Source organism: Crocodylus siamensis, chromosome 11 (genome assembly GCF_052110815.1).
Source record: "Crocodylus siamensis isolate JL-2025a chromosome 11, ASM5211081v1, whole genome shotgun sequence".
Classification (NCBI taxonomy): domain Eukaryota; kingdom Metazoa; phylum Chordata; order Crocodylia; family Crocodylidae; genus Crocodylus; species Crocodylus siamensis.
This window is the reverse complement of record NC_143405.1, coordinates 30,913,082-30,931,733: the sequence shown is the minus strand read 5'-3', so window position 1 is coordinate 30,931,733 and position 18,652 is coordinate 30,913,082. Positions and strand designations below refer to the sequence as shown.

At 45.3% G+C, this 18,652-nt stretch overlaps 1 protein-coding gene across 7 annotated transcripts in view; it reads left to right on the top strand.

Annotated features, from left to right (window-relative positions):
- Positions 1-18,652, top strand: part of CENPP (centromere protein P) — a 319,520-nt gene that overhangs the window by 34,018 nt on the left and 266,850 nt on the right. For all 7 annotated transcript variants that reach the window (XM_090022881.1, XM_090022876.1, XM_090022882.1 and 4 more), the window contains exon 7: positions 13,382-13,478. In XM_090022881.1, coding sequence (XP_089879007.1) covers positions 13,382-13,478 — 97 coding nt within the window. The remainder of the gene's footprint in view (positions 1-13,381; positions 13,479-18,652) is intronic.

Sequence of the window (18,652 nt, the reverse complement as noted above, 5' to 3'; positions counted from 1 at the left end):
TCCTCAGGCCCGCACTGTTCAACATCTTCATCAGCAACTTGGACGAGGCGGTAAAAAACACCCTGTTCAGATTCTCAGATGACACTTAGATGTGGGGGGAAGTGGGCATGCTAGAAGGGAGGAATAGGCTACAATTGGATCTAGACAGGTTACAGGGATGGGCAGATGAGAACAGGATGGGTTTCTACACTGACAAGTGCAAGGTACTGCACCTGGGGAGGAAGAACCAGCATACCTACAGGCTGGGGAACTCCCTTTTCGACAGTGCAGAGGCAGAAAAGGATCTTGGAGTCACTGATGCGAAAATGAACATGGGCCGACAGTGTGGGAACACGGTCAGGAAGGCCAACCATACTTTGTCATGCATCCACAAATGCACCTCAAGCAGGTCCAAGGAGGTGATCCTCCCTCTCTATGTGACACTGGTCAGGCCACAGTTGAAGTACTGTGTCCAGTTGTGGGCGCAGCACTTCAAGAGGGACATGGACAACATGGAGAGGGTCCAGAGGAGGGCCACTCGGATGATCAGGGGGCAGCAGGGAGAGGGACCTACGAGGAGAAGCTACGGGACCTGAACCTGTTCAAGCCTCCACAAGAGAAGGCTGAGGGGGGATCTAGTGGCTTGTTAGAAACTAGTCAGAGGGAACAGCAGGCATTTGGAGAGTCCCTGTTCCCCTAAGCACTACCAGCAGTGACTAGAAATAATGGTCACAAGCTGGCAAAGGGCAGATTCAGACTGGACATCAGGAGGCGCTACTTCACTGTCAGGGTGGCTAGGATCTGGAACCAACTTCTGAGAGAAGTGGTGCTGGTTCCTACCCTGGGGGTCTTTAAGAGGAGGCTAGACTAACACCTTGTCGGGGTCGTTTGACCCTAGTACGCTTTCCTGCCATTACAGGGGGTTGGACTTGATGATCTGCTCAGGTCCCTTCCGACCGTACCATAGTTTCATGAAACTATGAAAACAAAACCAGATTAGTTGGGCATGATCCATGCCCATGCTACGAATCCATGCTGGTTTCCCTGCTGCATTATTTTTCCTGCTGGACTTGCACAAATATGATCTTTCATAATCTTTTCAAAGACTTTTCCAAGAATGGAGGTGAGACTGACTGGCCTATAATTTCTTGGATCCTCCTTCCTCCCTTTCTTGAAAATAGGGACCACATTGGCCCTTTTCCAGTCCTCTGGGACCTGACCTGAGCCCCATGAGCATTCAAACAGCCATGCCAATGGTTCTGCTATGACCCCAGGCAATTCATTCAGTACTCTTGGATGCAGCTCATCTGGGCCTGTTGCCTTGAACACATCCAGTCCATCCAAGTGACTGCACCAAGTCAGCATCAACAGTTGGTAGGCTGGTGTCCCTCTGATGCCCATCTAAGAACCCATTAGGAGACTTATCTTGACCCTCATTCAAGAACACTGAGGCAAAAAACTCATTGAATAGCTCAGTCTTGTCCCCCCTGTCTGTCGCTAATTGCTCTTTGTTCCATAGGAGTCCTGTGCTGCCCTGCACCTTCCTTTTACTCCCTACATACCTAAAAAAGACATTTGGTTGTCTTTAGTTTGTGTTGCCAGCCTCAGCTCTGTAGTTGTTTTGGCCTTTCTAACTGCCTCCCTGCAAGTGTGGGCCAAGTAGGTATACTCCTTGGTAGCTTCCCCCTGCTTCCACTGCCTATGTGCCTCCTGTTTTGCCCTTAGGCTCCCCTGGATCTCCCTGTTTAACCCAGGAAATTTTTTGACTCCTTTCCCCCTTTTCCCTTATATTGGGATAGTCCCCCTCTGCTCATGAAGGATTGCCTCCTTTAGGAGCGACCACCCCTCCTGGACTCCCACCTTGCCAATACTTTTATCCTGCAGTGCATCATTGACTAGACTCCTAAGCACACTGAAGTTAGCCTTCCTAAAGTCAAGCACTTCCACCCTACTAGTTATCTTACCCACCCTATGCCATATGGTGAATTCGATTGATTGGTGGTCACTGTCCACAAGGTGACCACGAATCTGCAGCTCCCCTACCAGGTTCTCCCCCGTAGCCAACACCAAGTCCGGTAAGGCATTCCTCCTAGTGGGACCATATACCTACTGCATTAGATGAAGGTCCTGCATGCAGGTTAAGAATCTACACGAACAGTTGGATTTGGCTTACTGCTCCTCCCAGCAGATGTCAGGGTATTTTAGTTCCCCATGACAACCACGTGCCTATACTGTACGGCCTCTGAGACCTGCCTCAAGAATTCCAAGTCTCTAGCTTTTCCTCTTGGTGTGGTGGTCTGTAGCAGACCCCCACCACCAAGTCCCTTTCCCCTCAATCTCCATGTATCCTAGCCCACAATGCTTCAACTTTTTCCTTGTCTGATCCCATTTTGAAGAGGGTGGATGTATAGTGCTCCTTTATGTAGAGAGCAACCCTGCCCCCTTTCCTCCCTACTCTGTCTCTTTACAACCTGTAGCCCTCAATGTGTACCACCCAGGCATGGGTAAGGTCCCACCAGGTTTCCATTAGCCTCACTAAATTGAAGATATTGTCTGCAAGCAGGAGTGAGAGTTCTTCCTGCTTGTTCCTCATGCTCCTAGCATTAGTATAGAGGCACTTTAGACCTCCAAATGGTGCCTTTGGTGCCCCCCTGCCCAATTCTGATGCATGAACATCTTCATCAGTGATTTGGATGTGGTGGTGAAGAGCTCACTGGCCAAGTTCACGGATGACACCAGGTTATGGGGAAGCATGGTCAGGCTGCAGAAACAGGCTAATCTAGGCAGGCTGGCAAGTTGAGTGGACTGGAACCAGATGGAGTTCAACATCAAGAAATGTAAAGCACTCCACCTGGGGATGAACAATCCCCTGCACAACAACAGTCTTGGTAATGCCAACCTGACCAGCACTACAAATGAAAGGGACCTGGGGGTAATAATGACCACAGTATGAGCATGAGCTGACAGTGCAACACTGTAGCCAGCAGGGCCAACAAAACCTGGGGCATGCATCAATTGATGCAACTCTAGCAAAACCAAGTCATTATCTCACTTTGCTCGGCATTGGTGAGACCGCAGCTGGAGTACTGCATCATTCTGGGTGCTGCACTTTTTAACAAGGATGTGGTAAAACTTGAGAGTCCAGATAAGAGCCACCTGTATGATCAGAGACTTGTGCAGCAAGCCACATGAGGAAAAGCTGAGAGACCTGGGACTCTTCAGCCTGAAAAAGAGAAGGCTGAGAGGGAACTTGGTAGCAGCTTACTGCTGCATCAGAAATGAACATCAAGTGTTCAGTGAACAACTGTTCACCCGGGTACCCTTGGGGAAAACTAGGAGTAATGGCCACAAACTCCTGGAAGACCATTTCAGGCTCAACATTAGGAAAAACTACTTCACAACTAGGGTGTCCAGACAGTGAAATAAGCTCCTACCAGAGGTGTAACAATTGCCTACCCTGGAAATATTCAAGAGACTGAACCAGCACCTTATTGGGGTCACCTGACCCCAGTTGTCTTTCCTGCTTGGTGGAGGGGGCTGGATCTGATGATCGTCTGAGGTCCCTTCCAGCCTTACAATCTATGAATCTTTATTTCTCATAGCATGGCACACTGCTTGGATATTTCTTTTTTTATTACAACTTTGGAACTAGCATTTCTGAAACTAACAATTAGCTGAGATGCAAGACTCTTTTCCACACCAAAGGCACAGATCAGGCTGCTGCCTGCATTGGCTCTTCCATTACATATTGAATAACTCAGTCATCCCTATTTCTATAGGCACCTCTCCATGCAATTCTATGGCAACCTTTGATGCAGTTTCCATTGCTATTCCAATTTCAACAGCACATTCATAGGTGAGGTTAAAGATGACCTCAGTCATTCCTTTGTATGACTTCATTAAGTAGCACTTCATTAGCAGCTGATGAAGTAAGCTCAAACTCATGAAAGCTTATGCTATGGATACCCGATTTAGTCTTTGACTAAGTACGGTCAAAAAACCTGAGGCAGAATTGATTCAGTCTAGGCAGCTTATTCTAAATTTTGTAGATTGAACCAATAACCAACTGAACTGATGTTCAGTTTTCAATTGGGAAAGACAGGTGGGGACTTGCACGGACCCAGGCCGGGGACACTAGAGTACATCTCCGAGTCTGCTTGCTGTTTCCATCCCAGCCAAGTGGGGCTGTTCCTGATTGGCTCCAGTACATGCCCTCAACTCCCCGTCCCCCCACAGGGGGTTGAGGACCACCCCCCAACCAGGTGCTGGCACACCTTGGGGGGCCTCCCTCCAAAGGGGTTGCCTCCAGCCTGGATTCCCCAGCCCAGGCAGCCCTGAGGGGCATTCCCTCCTTCCCCCTTTCCAGCTGCTGCTTGTTTCAGCTTCTGCCACAGGAGAGAGGGAGAAGGAGTCCACTGGGCTGGGTGCCTGCCCATGGAGCCCAGCATGGGGGCACTGGGGAGCCCTTGCCTTGGGGGACTTCCCCCCACCCCAGCCCAGGGTTCCCCAGCCTAGGGCAGCCCTAGGGTGCTGAGGGAAATTCTTCCCATCCCAAACCCCACAGCTCTTTGCCTCAGCTACTGAGAGTCTCGGGGGCAGTCCATGGCAGCAGAGGGAAATTCTCCCACTCCTCAGCAGGTGGTTGCCTGAGACTTGCAACAGTTGAGGCAAAAGAAGAACTCCACTCAGCTCTCTGGGACTGCCTCAGGCTAGAGGACCCTGGACTTGGGTGAAGGGAAGTCCCAGCAAAGCAGGGACTCCCTGGTGCCCCCCTGCTGGCTTGTACAGACAGGCACCATCCCAGAGGATTCCTTTCTCCCTCCTTTGGCAGCAGCTGAAGCAATTAACAGTTGGGAAGGGGGAGGGAGGGAATGCCCCTCATCTCCCCAGGGCTGCACTCAGCTCGGGGACCCCAGACTGAGGTGGAAGAAGACACCTGAGGAAGCGGCTCCCTGGTGCCTGCACTCTGGGGCCTTGGGAACTCCTTCCCCCTCTCTCCTGTGGCAGCAGCTAAGGCAAACAGCTGTTCAGGGAAGGGGGAGGTGGGGAATTTCAGGCAAGTGGAAGGCTGCAGAGGGGGAAAAAGCCCCCACCACAGGGGACTTACCCTTTTTTTCTTCTCCCACCACTCCATCCAGCATGCTCTGTAGATGCAGGCTAGGAGGGTCTGGAGGTCTGTTCTTCTGCCCCCACTGGGCTGACAGAGGCAGGCAGGCAGGAAGCAAGCAGACTAGAGAGCAGAGGGGTAGGGCAATCTCTGCAGTTTATGTGCACTAAAGTTCTGTTCCGATACAGGTTTTAACAGGTTTCCAGTCACTTAAACCAGTTTATGTGTAACTTCTGTCTCTACCCTACCCTACCTTCTTCAAGTACCTTCTTTAAGTAACTCGCACAGATTTGTCTCTGAAAGCCTCATTAAGTCCGTTCTTAAAAATTGCAACATTTTGACAATCTCAGTAACTCTGTAACAAAGAAGGAATAGATTCACTTTCAATTTGATTTCTTTTATGGAACCTGAATTGTTCTTCAATAATCAATGACTTCGGTGCCAGATACTCTTGGATAATTTTTACTAATTCTTTAAAGATTTTGCTTGCTGTCATTTCTGGAGTAAGCAAGCATTGCACGGTAATTCATACATTTTCCTTCCTGTCAAGCTCAGCAATGCAGCTACATGTTTCCATGGGGAAATACCATTTACTCTGCAAAACTGTTTCAGCTGGTCTACATACATAGAGCAGTCTTCCAGGGTGTTATGATAAGCCCTGATTGTTCCCATATAAGTAGGCATTTTAGGTTCCAACAGATTACAAACACTTATAATTAAAGCAATTGGGCAGGTTAATTCTGCAGGTTAATTTAATACATGCTTTGTGTTAAATCCTTGTCCCCAGTTGTTGTTTGTCCAAGGACATTCAGACATAAATGATATATTTATCATATATATTCATGTAAATTGTATATAAACATTTCAGGTAATAAGTTGATTTACATCACTGATTTATATCAAGCGCACCGAAAGCTTGACTTAAACCAATGATTTTTTTTATCAACTTCCCTATTGTATTTTTTGTTGGTTTTTTATTATTTTAAAGAAAAGTGTACTTTCAGTGGTTGATTTGTTAGAAATCGTACATTAAGTAAGCTATAAAATGGTGAAATATATTTCTTATTCGCTACATTATTGACTTTTTGCTCATATTTGTATCAAGCTGCACTAGGATGGCAACTTGAGTTTAATTCAACACACAGAAAGAAATTTCAAATTTATTTTAAAAGAACTTTAACATTTTGAAACCCCAGCAGCATGTGGAGCCCCAATGGAGCAGACCTTGGCTGGCAGGCTGACACCCTGGGTCTCCTGCCAACCCATGCTGAATAAACTTTAGAGCAATATCTCTCTCTCTCTCTCTCTCTCACCGTGTGCTAATTGCCCTTCAAAAATGACATATTTCAGAGAGTGTTTAAATGCCCCTCTCCCCCTCCCCCTCAGGGCTGGCCATGTAAAGACTCCCTCTGCCGCTGCTGCCTCCATTGTGGGGGCTCCTGCCCCCTGCCTGCCTCAGTCTTTAATTGATCATGCACCAGTTCTACAGCAACAGTAGGAAGATGGTTATTTGAACTGTACTCATTCTGTACTCTAGCTGGTGTGATTTTTCCCTTGGCCTGATACAAGACCAAAGCGAAGTAGTCATTAAGGAGTTCAGTTTTCTCCTGAGTGCCAGTGACTAGCTGTCCTGCTTTGTTGAGCAATGGCCCACACTCCCATTTGTTTTCCTCCTGTTCCCTACATACCTAAAGAAAGACTTCTTGTTGTTCTCGATTCCTGTTGCTAATTTTAGTTTAGTTACCGCCTTAGCTTTTCTACTCTGATCCCTACAAGTGCAGGCCATAGCTATATAGTTTTCCTTGTGGGGCTGTCCTTAGCTTTCATTGACTGTACTTCTCTTTCTTCTTTATTAAGAGGACCATGATTTCCCTATTTAGCCAAGAGCGCTTCCCAGCCCTTTTGTTGCATTTCCTCTGCATGGGAATGGACTTCCTTTGTGCTTCAAGGATTGTGTCTTTTAGAAATGACCACTCTTCATGCCATGCTATGAGAAATAAAGATTCTCATAGCATTAGATTTTGCCTTTGGTCCCTGGTGAAAGGAGAGAAGGAAAGAAGAGAGAATAAGGTAAGGAATAGAAAAGACAAGGTATATGTAATTGATGGGGGAGTAGTGACACAGATGGTGAAAGCAGAGTAGTGCAGGCATATATCAAGTGAACAAAAGTGAAACCCCAGGTTGTTGGGAAAACCCTTAAAATGGAGGTGGATACAGGCTTTGTAGTTTGTGTTCATATTCAGAATATGAAAAAACGTCCAAAAAATATTAAATTAAGGAAGGTACCAGTGTTGTTAAAAACATGCACAGAAGAGAAGATCATGCCAAAGAGGGTAATGTTAGTGCCAGTAGAATATAATATTAAGTAGTGCCGCTTAGACTTGTATGTGATTGGAAAAGAGGGACCTGTTCTGTGGGGGTCATGAAACAATTAAAAGAGATTCCCCTGAACTGGAGTTTTTTAATGTAAAGATTCTGAAGGCACTTTTCAGAGGTCCTTGCAGAAACAGTGAAACAATAATTAGAAACTATATTTAAACAGGCCTCCAAAGTGTCCAGTGAAGGCATAGGAACTTTCACACACATCCAGGGTAGGATAATAATAAATGAAAATGTACAAGCCAAGTTTCTTAGAGTTTGGCCAGTTCCTCACAGCCTATGTGCCAAAGCAGATTGTGAATTGGACTGCCAAGAAGGTGAAGGCATACTTTCAAAAGTAAGCTGGAGTGAGTGAGGCATGCTTATAGTGCCACTTGTTATTATAATAATGATAATAAATGGTACAGGGTATATGGAGACTTTAAAGTTACTATAAACCCTATATTGAAAGTTGATAAATATCCCTAACCTGAAACTGAAGGTATTTTTGCAGCCCAGAGGCAGCGGTGACACAGCGAAGCAGCCCCACGCAAGCTCCTAGTGGCTGCACCAGGAAGTGTCAGTAGCAAACGGGGCTGCCTTCCCCCCACCCTAAGCAGCAATTTGTCTTGTGCTGCTGCTGCTGCTCAGCCCAGATGGGTGAGCACCGGGTACACAGGGTTCAACCTGCATGCACCAGTCCCCACCTGTAACGCGGGGCTGGGGTGGGGGCATCACATTAGATTGTACATTTGTGTCCTTGTTCCATTTGCCTTCAGATTGACAAGCTATTATTCTGGTACATTTTTGTCTGTTGTTCCCATGAAGAATTCATCTTAGTCAATGTTGGCTGCATGTATGAAATATTTAAATGTGCTAATTGAATGTGGTTATGAAAATCTAAGTTTAAACTTCTGTTGAATCATCTGCTGATGGCAACTGATTCATAGTTTTACTTTATGTTCACATTATATTCTGTGCTGACCACCATGACAGCTCTCTTGTCCACCCCAGGGGCTTGAGCCACCTTATTTCTCTCTACATCTGGGAAGAAAGACAACAGTGTTTACTTATTCTGCAACAAGCCAGTACCGGTGCTTGCAAATTCTGCAAATTGATGAAGTCCAGGGATAGTAAACATACAGGCTGTGGACATGTTGTCTGAACTGCAGGGCTTCTGAAGGGGCCAATAAATCAGAGATGGGGTGAGGAGCAGCAGCAGGAGTGTTAGTCCTGAGGGCTCCCATAGCCAAAGGGATTGATGCCACTATTTCTTGCTCTACCATCGAATTTCAGTGTATGGAGCCTCATCAGGAACTTGTTTCAGCAGCGACAGATAGTAAGACAGCAAAGTTAACCCCAGTGACACTTTGAGCGCAGTGGATCAAGTACCTGCAGGGGTTAGTGTAGTCGCTGCACTTCCTGCCCTTGGAGGTTTGTATGGATATATCCCACAATCTCTATTTGGCCCAGGGAGCCAGGTGAATTTGACACCCCTCAGGGCCACCCTGGGCGGGGGGGAGGGAGGGAGGGGGAATCAGCGCAACCACCCTGGGCCTCATGCTTTGAGGGGCCCTGTGGACAGTGCTGTACAGGCCACACCATGGCTGCCAGCTCCACTGTGGCCACTGTGCGATGCCAGCTCCACACTCCAGCTATTTGCAACCTAAATCTGTTCTCTGTCTATTTGTGGCTATTGTTCCTAGTTACTTCAGGGGTGCTCTAGTAAACAGAGCATCTCCTATTCTCCGCTGCCTTCCCCTGATGAATTTATAGGTAGCCACAAGATCACCTCTCAGCCTTCTCTTGTGAAGGCTGAAGAGATCTAGGTCCCTCAGTCTCTCATTGTAGGGCCTTGCCTGCAGACCTCTGATCATATGAGTGGCCCTCTTCTGAACCCTCTTAAGATTCTCCGCATCCCTCTTGAATTACAGTGCCCAAAACTGGACGCAGTACTCCAACTGCAGTCTGACCAGTGATGCATAGAGGGGAAGCATCACCTCTCTTCACCTGTTTGCCATGTGTCTGCTAATGCATGATAAAGTGCGGTTAGCCTTGTTGATCACTTCATCACATTGACAACTCATGTTCATCTTGGAGTCAACTATGACTCTGAGATCTTTTTCCCCTGCTGTGGTGCTGAGAAGGTCACCCCCCAGCCTGTAAGTGTGTTGGTGGTTCTTTTTGCCCAGGTATAGCACTTTGCACTTGTCTTTGTTGAACTGCATCCTATTTCATTCTGCCCATTTTTCTAACCTGTCCAGATCTGCCTGGATCTGTTCCCTACCCTCTGGTGTGTTAACTTTGACCCATAATTTGGTATCATCTGCAAACTTGGACAGGGTGCTCACTACGTCGTCCAAGTCACTGATGAAGATATTAAATAGCACCGGTCCAAGGACTGAGCCTTGTAGGACTCCACTGCCCACATTTTTCCAGGTCACTATTGATCTGTACACCACCACTCACTCTCTGCCACCTGACCGTGTAATCATCTACATCACAGTCTGTCAGTTTAATTAAAAGAACAGAATGCAATACTGTATTGAAGGCCTTCGTAAAGTCTGGGTAGATTACATCTACCTCATCTCTGGCATCTAAGCATTTTGTAACCTGGTCATAAAGAGAGACGAGGTTAGTTGGGCAGGATCTATCTGCAGTGAACCCGTGCTGATTTCCTTTCAGCATTATCTCCCTTGCTAGGCTACTACAAATGTGATCCTTAATGATTTTTTCCAGAGTTTTCCCAAGGAAAGAGGTGAGACTAATTGGCCTATAGTTTCCCGGTTCCTCCATCCTCCCCTTCTTGAAAATACGGACCACATTGGCCCTTTTTCAGTCCTCTGGGTTCTGACCGAGCACCATGAGTGCTTGAACAGCTGTGCCAGTGGCTCTGCTATGACACTGGCCAATTCCTTCAGCACCCTTGGATGAAGTTCATCCGGGCCCGCTGATTTGAACACATCCAGGCCCTCCAAGTGCCCCTTCATTAAGTCTGCTCTAACAGTCGGTGGGCTGGTGTCCCTCCTGTGTCTGTCTATGATCCTGTGTCTATCTATGATCTTAACATAGACAAATCAAAACCAAGATGATTTTATATCTACACATAATGATTTATATAGTTTTACATCAGCATACTTTCTAAAGAGAGATTTGTGAACATAAGCGATGTAAGTGGGTTGCTTTAGACAGATAAGTCAGCTCTGCTCACATTTTCTCAGGCTAGTTTATTCTTTGCCAATACGACTGTGAATTCCCAACAAAAAAGAGCAAAACGTTCTGTCCTTTCTGTATGGTAGGAGAGGGGTAATTTACCTCTGGCTTTTTCCCAGCACAGTTACCTGGACTCTCCATCTCAGCATTCCCTCTTGGAGTTCTTACCCCCTTTGTGGCATCAACCTTGTTAGCTAGTCATAGCTTGCAATCTCCCACCCAAGTCATCTAGTATCTACTTCTTGCCTGCAGCTTAATTACAAGGCTTTGTGGGCCCAGCACCTTCTTACAAGAAGTTTATGGGCTGTATGGGTACTGGCAGTTCTTGTCAGTGCCACTGTACTTTGTTGGCAAAGAACTATATATAGTGTCTGCTTAATGCAAAAGGAAAATTACAGACCTAGCAGCAAAATACTGTGATATCTCATTTGGCTGACTGACATCTATTGCTTTCAGTGCAATTAACTTTCTTCCTGAAATAAATTCTACTTAAGGTTGGAAAATACGAGAAATCTAAGAGAACCCCAAATAGTGATTTGCACTCTGCTAATTCACATATCTCCTTTAAAAAACAAAAATCCCTTTCATGCTTTTTTGAGCTATGATCCATTTTACCTGTGAGGTCTTATCCTCAATTTGACTTGCACATCCCATGCTTGGTATAAATTCAAAGTCATCATTAAATCTGAGTTGGTACTCAAATTTATGTTGCATTTGTTTGTATGCAATTAATTTTTGAGCAATTGTTATTTTTACTGTGCTGTTACAAATTTAAACTTTAAAGCCAGTGGTTGAACTGAAATGGTTCAAACACCAGTTTCTTGATATTTTAATCAGGAATAGAAGTTTGGTCTTATATGTGCTTCTGCAAAGACAGTGCGATGGAATCCTAATTTTGGTCAAATCCTTCATAAATTAGTTTCTATATTTATGTTAATTCCTTAGTAATCATTTTTGCATACAGAAGTTTCAGTGATTGAATCCACCTGTTGCTTGTGGAAGATTCTAAAGGCAATGAAACTTTAGGCTGATGTGAGAGAATCTCTCTTTAATTTACAATGCATCTTCTAACAAACAAAGGATCTTGTTGCTCCTTAGGAAGTTTAGTTTCACAGCAAAATTTGATCAGTTGAACACTACACAGGCAGAGGCTGAGAACATGGTATTTAGTTTTCCTCAACATGCAGTCTAGTCATATCAGCGATTCTCATCCAGGATGCCATGGCAGCCTTTGAAAGGCGCTGCCAGGAGAGAGGACATAAGCAAGATGACTTCAGGCTTTGGTAAGGAAATATGTGCAGGTTCTTCCCTTCTAGCTGCTGCTTCTTCTCCCCTTGCTCACTGCAGAGCATACTTTTTGCCATGCTGGCTGCTTTTCCTGCTTCCTGGCCCTTTTTCAAGCAGGTGTTATAATAAATTAGTTTTTGAAATTAGGTGCTGCACTATTCACAAAATTTCTGGAGGGGTGCCTCAAGTCTAGAGATCCACCAAGTTATGCAGAGCTCATAAGAATGCCCAGTTAACAATATGGAAAATCTTAGGAGTATGAAATTAAACATCAGACCAAAAGTGGTGGTGATATTATTTAAGAGGGTGTTGAAAATACTGGTACTGATGGGTAGTTGTTGGCTTTATTGTCCCATAGCTAATGTCATGATGCCAAAAATGAGTTAATGACAAATGGTTGCTTGTCAGGTGAACTGTTATCTTGGAGACCAAATATGCTGTGGCTAGAGATTTTGTTTCTATCCCTAAGTGTAGAAGAGGGAGAGAGAGCTTACTCATGAATTCTTAAAGCTGCCAAAAGTGGGGGAAGAAGTTGGGTTCAAAAATATGGAAGGAACTGTATAAAAATCTACTTACAAGACCTACAATTAAGGCAGTAATTAACACATGACATTCATGGGCTTATCTTGTTCATTTTTCTTTTTGATTTTGGTAGTGCGTGGCTTTCATCTTGGTTATTCACCTTTAACTAATAGCTGTTGCCATTTTTCATTTTCTGCATAATCCCCCAGGTATGGGCTCCAAAACCATGTGTGCAATTAACACATTAAAAAAATTATCATGAACAACAATTAATGTGTTAATAGTGCATATTAACTGAAAATAATTGACACCCCTAGTTCTTGGCAAGGTTTCCAGCACAAGCACCCTTCAGACATAGGGAGTCTCTGCTTTGGCATTATTTCTCCCCCTCTGTTTCCCTCCACTCCCTTCTCTTCCTATTGTTTTCCTAATTTCCATCAATTTACTTTCTCACCGACCTATGTCACACTTTTAGCTTCTTTCATTCTTTGGAGATCTCAGAACAACAGCAGAGACTCCCTATGCCTGAAGAAGGGTGCTTATGCCTGAAAGCTTGCAAAGAGCATTTTTCCAACTACTCAGTCTAATAAAAGATATCACATCTACCCAAAGAACCTTGCCTACCTCAAGTTATTATATTCATCTTGTCTTCTCTGCAGGACTACTTTTATCATTCTGTCTGTGTCCTCAGTGATTAAAGTTATGGTTGAAAAACTATTCAGTTCTTCTGTGAGCATTATTCAGATTCCTTTTGACTTGGCATGGGTTCTTCCAGTCTGAAAGCTGTTGTAAGTTTCGGTCCTAAGAACCAAATCTTATGAAACCAGTTAAATTCTGTAGCAGAAAAAAATTATGCTCCTCATAGATACGTGTTACAAGGCCTACTTATTGACCTACATACTTTTTTTCCTATAGGGCTGAAGAAGAAGGAAACCTTCTGCTTTTTTTTAGAGCCTTTTCCAACTTTGCTCAGTGGTGTAAACATCGTAAATGCACCTTCCTACATTTCAAGGTAGTGTGTTAATAAACGTTTATATTTTTATATATCTGTATATTCTTTGTGTATATATGATCAACATGTTTTGCTTGAAAGAGCAAAGAAAACAAAAGTGGTACTTTGTACAGGACTTTTCAGAATAATAAAATATATTTATTTCATGTAGTGTAAAAGGGAGCCAGAAGGCTCCTGTTTCTTAAGAGGAAGCTACAACAGGATGAGCTGGTCAGGGAAAGCTAGCAGCTAAGGAACTAGCTACTTCTAGCTGAGGTGTAGCCAAAAGACAGCAGTAACAGACACTAGGGAAAAATAGCCAGACTACTCTGGGGGCTAAGAGCTGCAAACAGCAGCTAAGCAGCCTCAGGGCAAGTGGGCAGGTCCTCAAGGTCAGGATAAGCACACCTGTGATGGCTGCTGAAGCACTTGACTGGAAGGGGGCAGGGCTTAGCATGTATATAAGCTCAGAGCCTGAGCCTACATAGTCAGTCTGGCTCTGGAGGCTGCAAAAGAAGGAGCTCCAGAGTAGCAGGGGCCACAAGAGCTCCTAGCTGGCGCTGGCGCTAGCACTATCTTAGGGGAGACAAACAGGAGTGTGACTCAGGATAAAGAGAAGCCTGTTGTACAGACAGATCGCCGCTGTTTACGTTCGGACCCAGAGTGGGTTAATTGGTGTTCTAGATAGAGGCTTTTTCCTTTGTTATAGTTAGTGTTCTGTGTTTTCAGTTTTTCCTGATTTTTTTTCACTGATAAATTCCCTGATTATTTAAATTGAAGTTATTTGGTTTTTATGCATTTTTACTGATTTATACCTGTTTTTCAGTTCACTCAGTTTTACTGGGTACAATTAAATCCCGGTTAACCAGCATGAGTGGGGAATGACTGGGGGGTGCTGATAAGCTAAAAGTGCTGTTACCTGAGGCATAGGTTTCCAGCTGGACACGGAGGGGAGAGGGGACATGTGGCAGTAGCCACATGCAGAGAAGAGGGTGGTGGCCGCGTGGGGGCTGGGGGAGGGTGGCTGGAGCCACTGCTTGGTGGCACAGGGCTCCTGGCTCTGACCCCAGGTGAGGCGAGAGGGGCCATGTGAATTGCTCCTAGGGTGGGCGGATCCTAGCTGCACCCCAGTGGCTCTGGCTGTGGTCCTGCCCCGGGTGCTGGGAGCTGCAAGCCTTGCCAGGGGGCAGGCAGGAGGGTCTGGCCCTGCCCCTTGCTGTGAACGCTGCACCCAACCACTCCACACGGGCCCGCAGGGTAGGAGCCACTGGTTGAAGTTGGGTTCCCCCCTGTGTCCGGTTGCACGCCACTCCCCACGGTCCCTGGGCTGTGCTGTGATGCTGACTGCTCCCAGGGCTTCTGCAGCAGCAGTTGGGGTGAGTGGGGACAAGCAGAGCCCTGAGGGGTTTGGGCTGTAGTACTGCTCAGCAGCTGCAGGCAGCTGGCATCGGCTGCTCCCAGGGCCGCTGCAGCAGGGGCTGGTGTGTGTGGGGCCAAGCTGCGTCACATGCTGGGGCTTCACTTATTGCCACTGACCCCAGTCCCTGCTGTAGTGGTCCCAGGAGCAGCCAGTGCCAACTGCCTGTACTATGGCATGGCACAGCCCAGGGGCTGGTGTGAGTTAGGGACAAGCGGAGCCTTAGAGGGTTTGGGACACAGTGCAGCCAAGCAGCTGCAGGCAACTGGTATCAGCCACTCCTGGGGCTGCTGAAGCAGGGGCTGGAGTGAGTCGGGACAAGCTGCACCATGCCCCCTGGGGCTCTGCTTGTTCCCACTCGCCCCAGCCCCTGCGTCAGTGGCCTCGGGAACAGCTGACACCAGCTGCAGAGGAAACTGTGTAAGTCAGTGAGTGTGAGGTGGGGGGGCGTGGCTTTTGCTGCTATGTGCACCCTGGGAGGGCTGCAGGCCTGGGGGGCTTCACCAGGCTCTTCCTGGGGGGTGCGTGGCCCCAGATCTGTGTGCCGGATGAGAGCAGGCTGCTACTTGCCCCGAGCACCAGGAAGAGCCCGGTGTTGGTGCCAGCCCCAGCCTGCAGCAGCAGCCTTCTCTCCTGCATGCAGATCTGGGGGGCACATGCCCCCTGGTTAGACCCCAGCGCAGCCCCCCAGCCTGCAGCCCTTCTGGGGTGCACGTAGCAGCAAGAGCCACGCCCCCCCCGCCCCACATCCACTGATAGTTCCTTCTGCTTTGCTCCCTGCTGCAGCGCTGGGAGCGGTTGATAGGCTGCGCTGCACCTCTCCTCCTGCCCCATCCCTGGTCCCAGCTTTACTCCCTCCCTCCCTCCCCGCCACAGAAACGTATTATTATTTTCCCCGATTTAAACTGGTTTTTTTCTTTTCTTCCTTTTATCCCGATTTCAACCTGGTTTTTATGTTTGGAAAATAAACCCTGAAAATTTCCTGTTTTTTGGGGGGGGGGAAAAAACCCTGAAAACATGGAACACTAGTTATAGTTTATACTTGTGGTTTGGGTTTGGGAGTAGCAGGGGTGGTATGGAAGTCCCAATAGTGCCTGAGGGCACAAAAGTGTCTGGAGCTCACTTAGGGCTGAGGGGACCCGGGACACAGAGTTGGTCTTGAGCCTTATTAGGGTGGCAGCCTAGGGAAGGACTGCAGTCAAGCACAACTCAAGTAAGATAGGGCTGGTGGTCCAGACAGAGCTGAAGCAGTCTCACTGCCCAGAGCAGGGCAGAAACTGGGCCAGGGACCTCAGAACTAAAGTAATTAAGATAAGACCTAGAAGCCAGGTCCAGTATAGTGGGTGAAGGCCCAGCTAGAGAAAAGAAGTGGAGGCTGAGAAGGTTGAGGCCCCAACATGGGAATGATGGTACAGTACACCTGTGAGGCATGGGCACAGCTGAAGGCAAGGTCAGAGGCTCTGATGAGCCTTTAAGGCTACAGGTGCCCTGGGGCACAGATGGATTGAGTATGCCCACTCAGTTTAAGGGCAGAATTGAGACCAGCAGAGTCCACTAGGGACCTGTTAGTTGTTAGACAGGTTGAGGCTCCCTCTGTGACACTCAGGCAGCCTCCTTTTTAATTCAATCAGTACATCAAAGTGTGGCAGGTGAGAAGAAAGGGAAAGTATTCAACAGACAGAATGGATCACAGGCTGCATGGCCACCAGGGGGCATTATGGCCACCCCTGGAGCACAGCATTGTCACATGTAGTCACTTACTTCTTGAGGCATAATATTATTGTAACTAGAATTGGAGGAAGAGAAAGTTACCCCAGTTTTTACACTTGCTATTTTTTAAATTTACGATGTGCACAAGGAATAATTCCTCTTTTATGTGATTCTTTGGTATTTGGGTTGTTTTTTACTGTAGCATCTTTCCTATTCTTGTTTAAATTATAATCTGCCTGTAAAATGAAAGGTAACTGATGCTTTTCAATAGAGTAAATAGGCTAAATTGTTCACAGGTGGTTCATGTGGTATTCCACTTCTGCCTAAAATTAGAATAAAGCAGTGTTCATAGACTATGTTGTATCTAAGGATATGTCTTGGCCTTGATGTAATGACGGGGGAGATATTTCCCCTTTGGAGAATGCAGCACAAGTCTGGAAGGTAGCGCTTTCTTCCTGCATTTTGATGGTAATTGGAGAGTGGTAGTTTTGAGTGCAATTTACTTTAAATCACAATGTTATTCATTCAATTTAATGTTTGCTTTGTTTTGTATAATTGTTGAACCCGAATAATCATTATTCTTTAATGGTCTTTCATTCCTCCTGCTGTAGTTTTACTTAAACTTTCAGGCTTAAATGCTAACCAAGCCATTTTGCAAAATAGGGACTAATTATGATGACTAGTCTATGGGCAATGTATTGTCAGCCAAAAACTTCAAATGAGTTAATATATTAGTATTAAATCTGTCTTACTCATTATGATGACACCTCTGTTCATATATGCATGATTACTTGCCATATGTGTAAAGAATACGATGCATGTCTTTAAAATGGTATGAGAATGCATACTTGGGTAAAATTAATTCAGGAACCATAGTGGAAGATCTGTGATTAGTTGTAAGCTTCCAACATATGTTTGTTTGCTTGTTTTTAAATAAAGATCAGTATAGCGGTTGCATAATTTAATTCCCATCTTAACCTGTTATGGTCAGGTGAATTATACTATAGCTGTGCTCTGAAAGAAGATTTTTTAAAAACCAAAATTTGCTAATAATTGCATTTCTAGGATGCATCCTGACAATCCCAAATGTAGTCATTTCAGTATTCTCCTTTGTCTCATTTTTAAGAAATGAACTTTAACTTTTTTCTGCTTTTTTTTATTTGACAGAACTCCTTAGACAATAAAAAAAAATAAGTAACAATAAAAAACAAAAGCACTATAGTAATTTCATTCCATGTCTGAATGAACTGCAAATATATGCAGTTAAGTACTTTATGTAAAGATACATAATATTATTCTAATAACATACTTAGAAAATGGCTTGATACTTATAACTATGAAAATATCTGTCTATAATGCCAGTGAATTAGTTTGACAGAAAAGAACTTTTGTAAACAAAACAACCTCCCTCCCCCCTCAAAACCTACGTTACTAACATCATGCAGCAATAGATTAAAATTTGAGAGAGCATGTTCTGAGGAGGGTTTGTGTATTTTGGTTCAGACTAGAGGGTATAAGGTTTTTTAATACTCTTTAGAGAAAGTAATGATTTAAGTTTGACAGGTTAGGAAATCAGTAATTTTTATGTCAAAGGCATAGAATAGAATTGTGAATGCTATGTAGACTCTTGTGTTGCTCCACTTTTGATGTTAAAATTCTGAAACATTTTCTAGTTATGTTACTTCCTTTCACTTTGATCAATACCTTAAAAGTTCAAAGATAAAGTTGGATGATGTCTTTCAGAGAATTCAGGCATACCTCGGAGATATTGTGGGTTTGGTTCCAGACCACCGCAATAAAGCGAATATCGCAATAAAGCGAGTCACATGAATTTTTTGGTTTCCCAGTGCATATAAAAGTTATGTTTACGCTATACTGTAGTCTATTAAGTGTGCAATAACATTATGTCTAAAAAAACCCCAATGTACATACTTTAATTAAAAAATACTTTATTGATAAAAAATGCGAAGTGAGCAAATGCTGTTGGAAAAATGGCGCCGATAGACTTGCTCGACGCAGGGTTGCCACAAACCTTCAATTTGTAAAAAATGCAATATCTGCGAAGCGC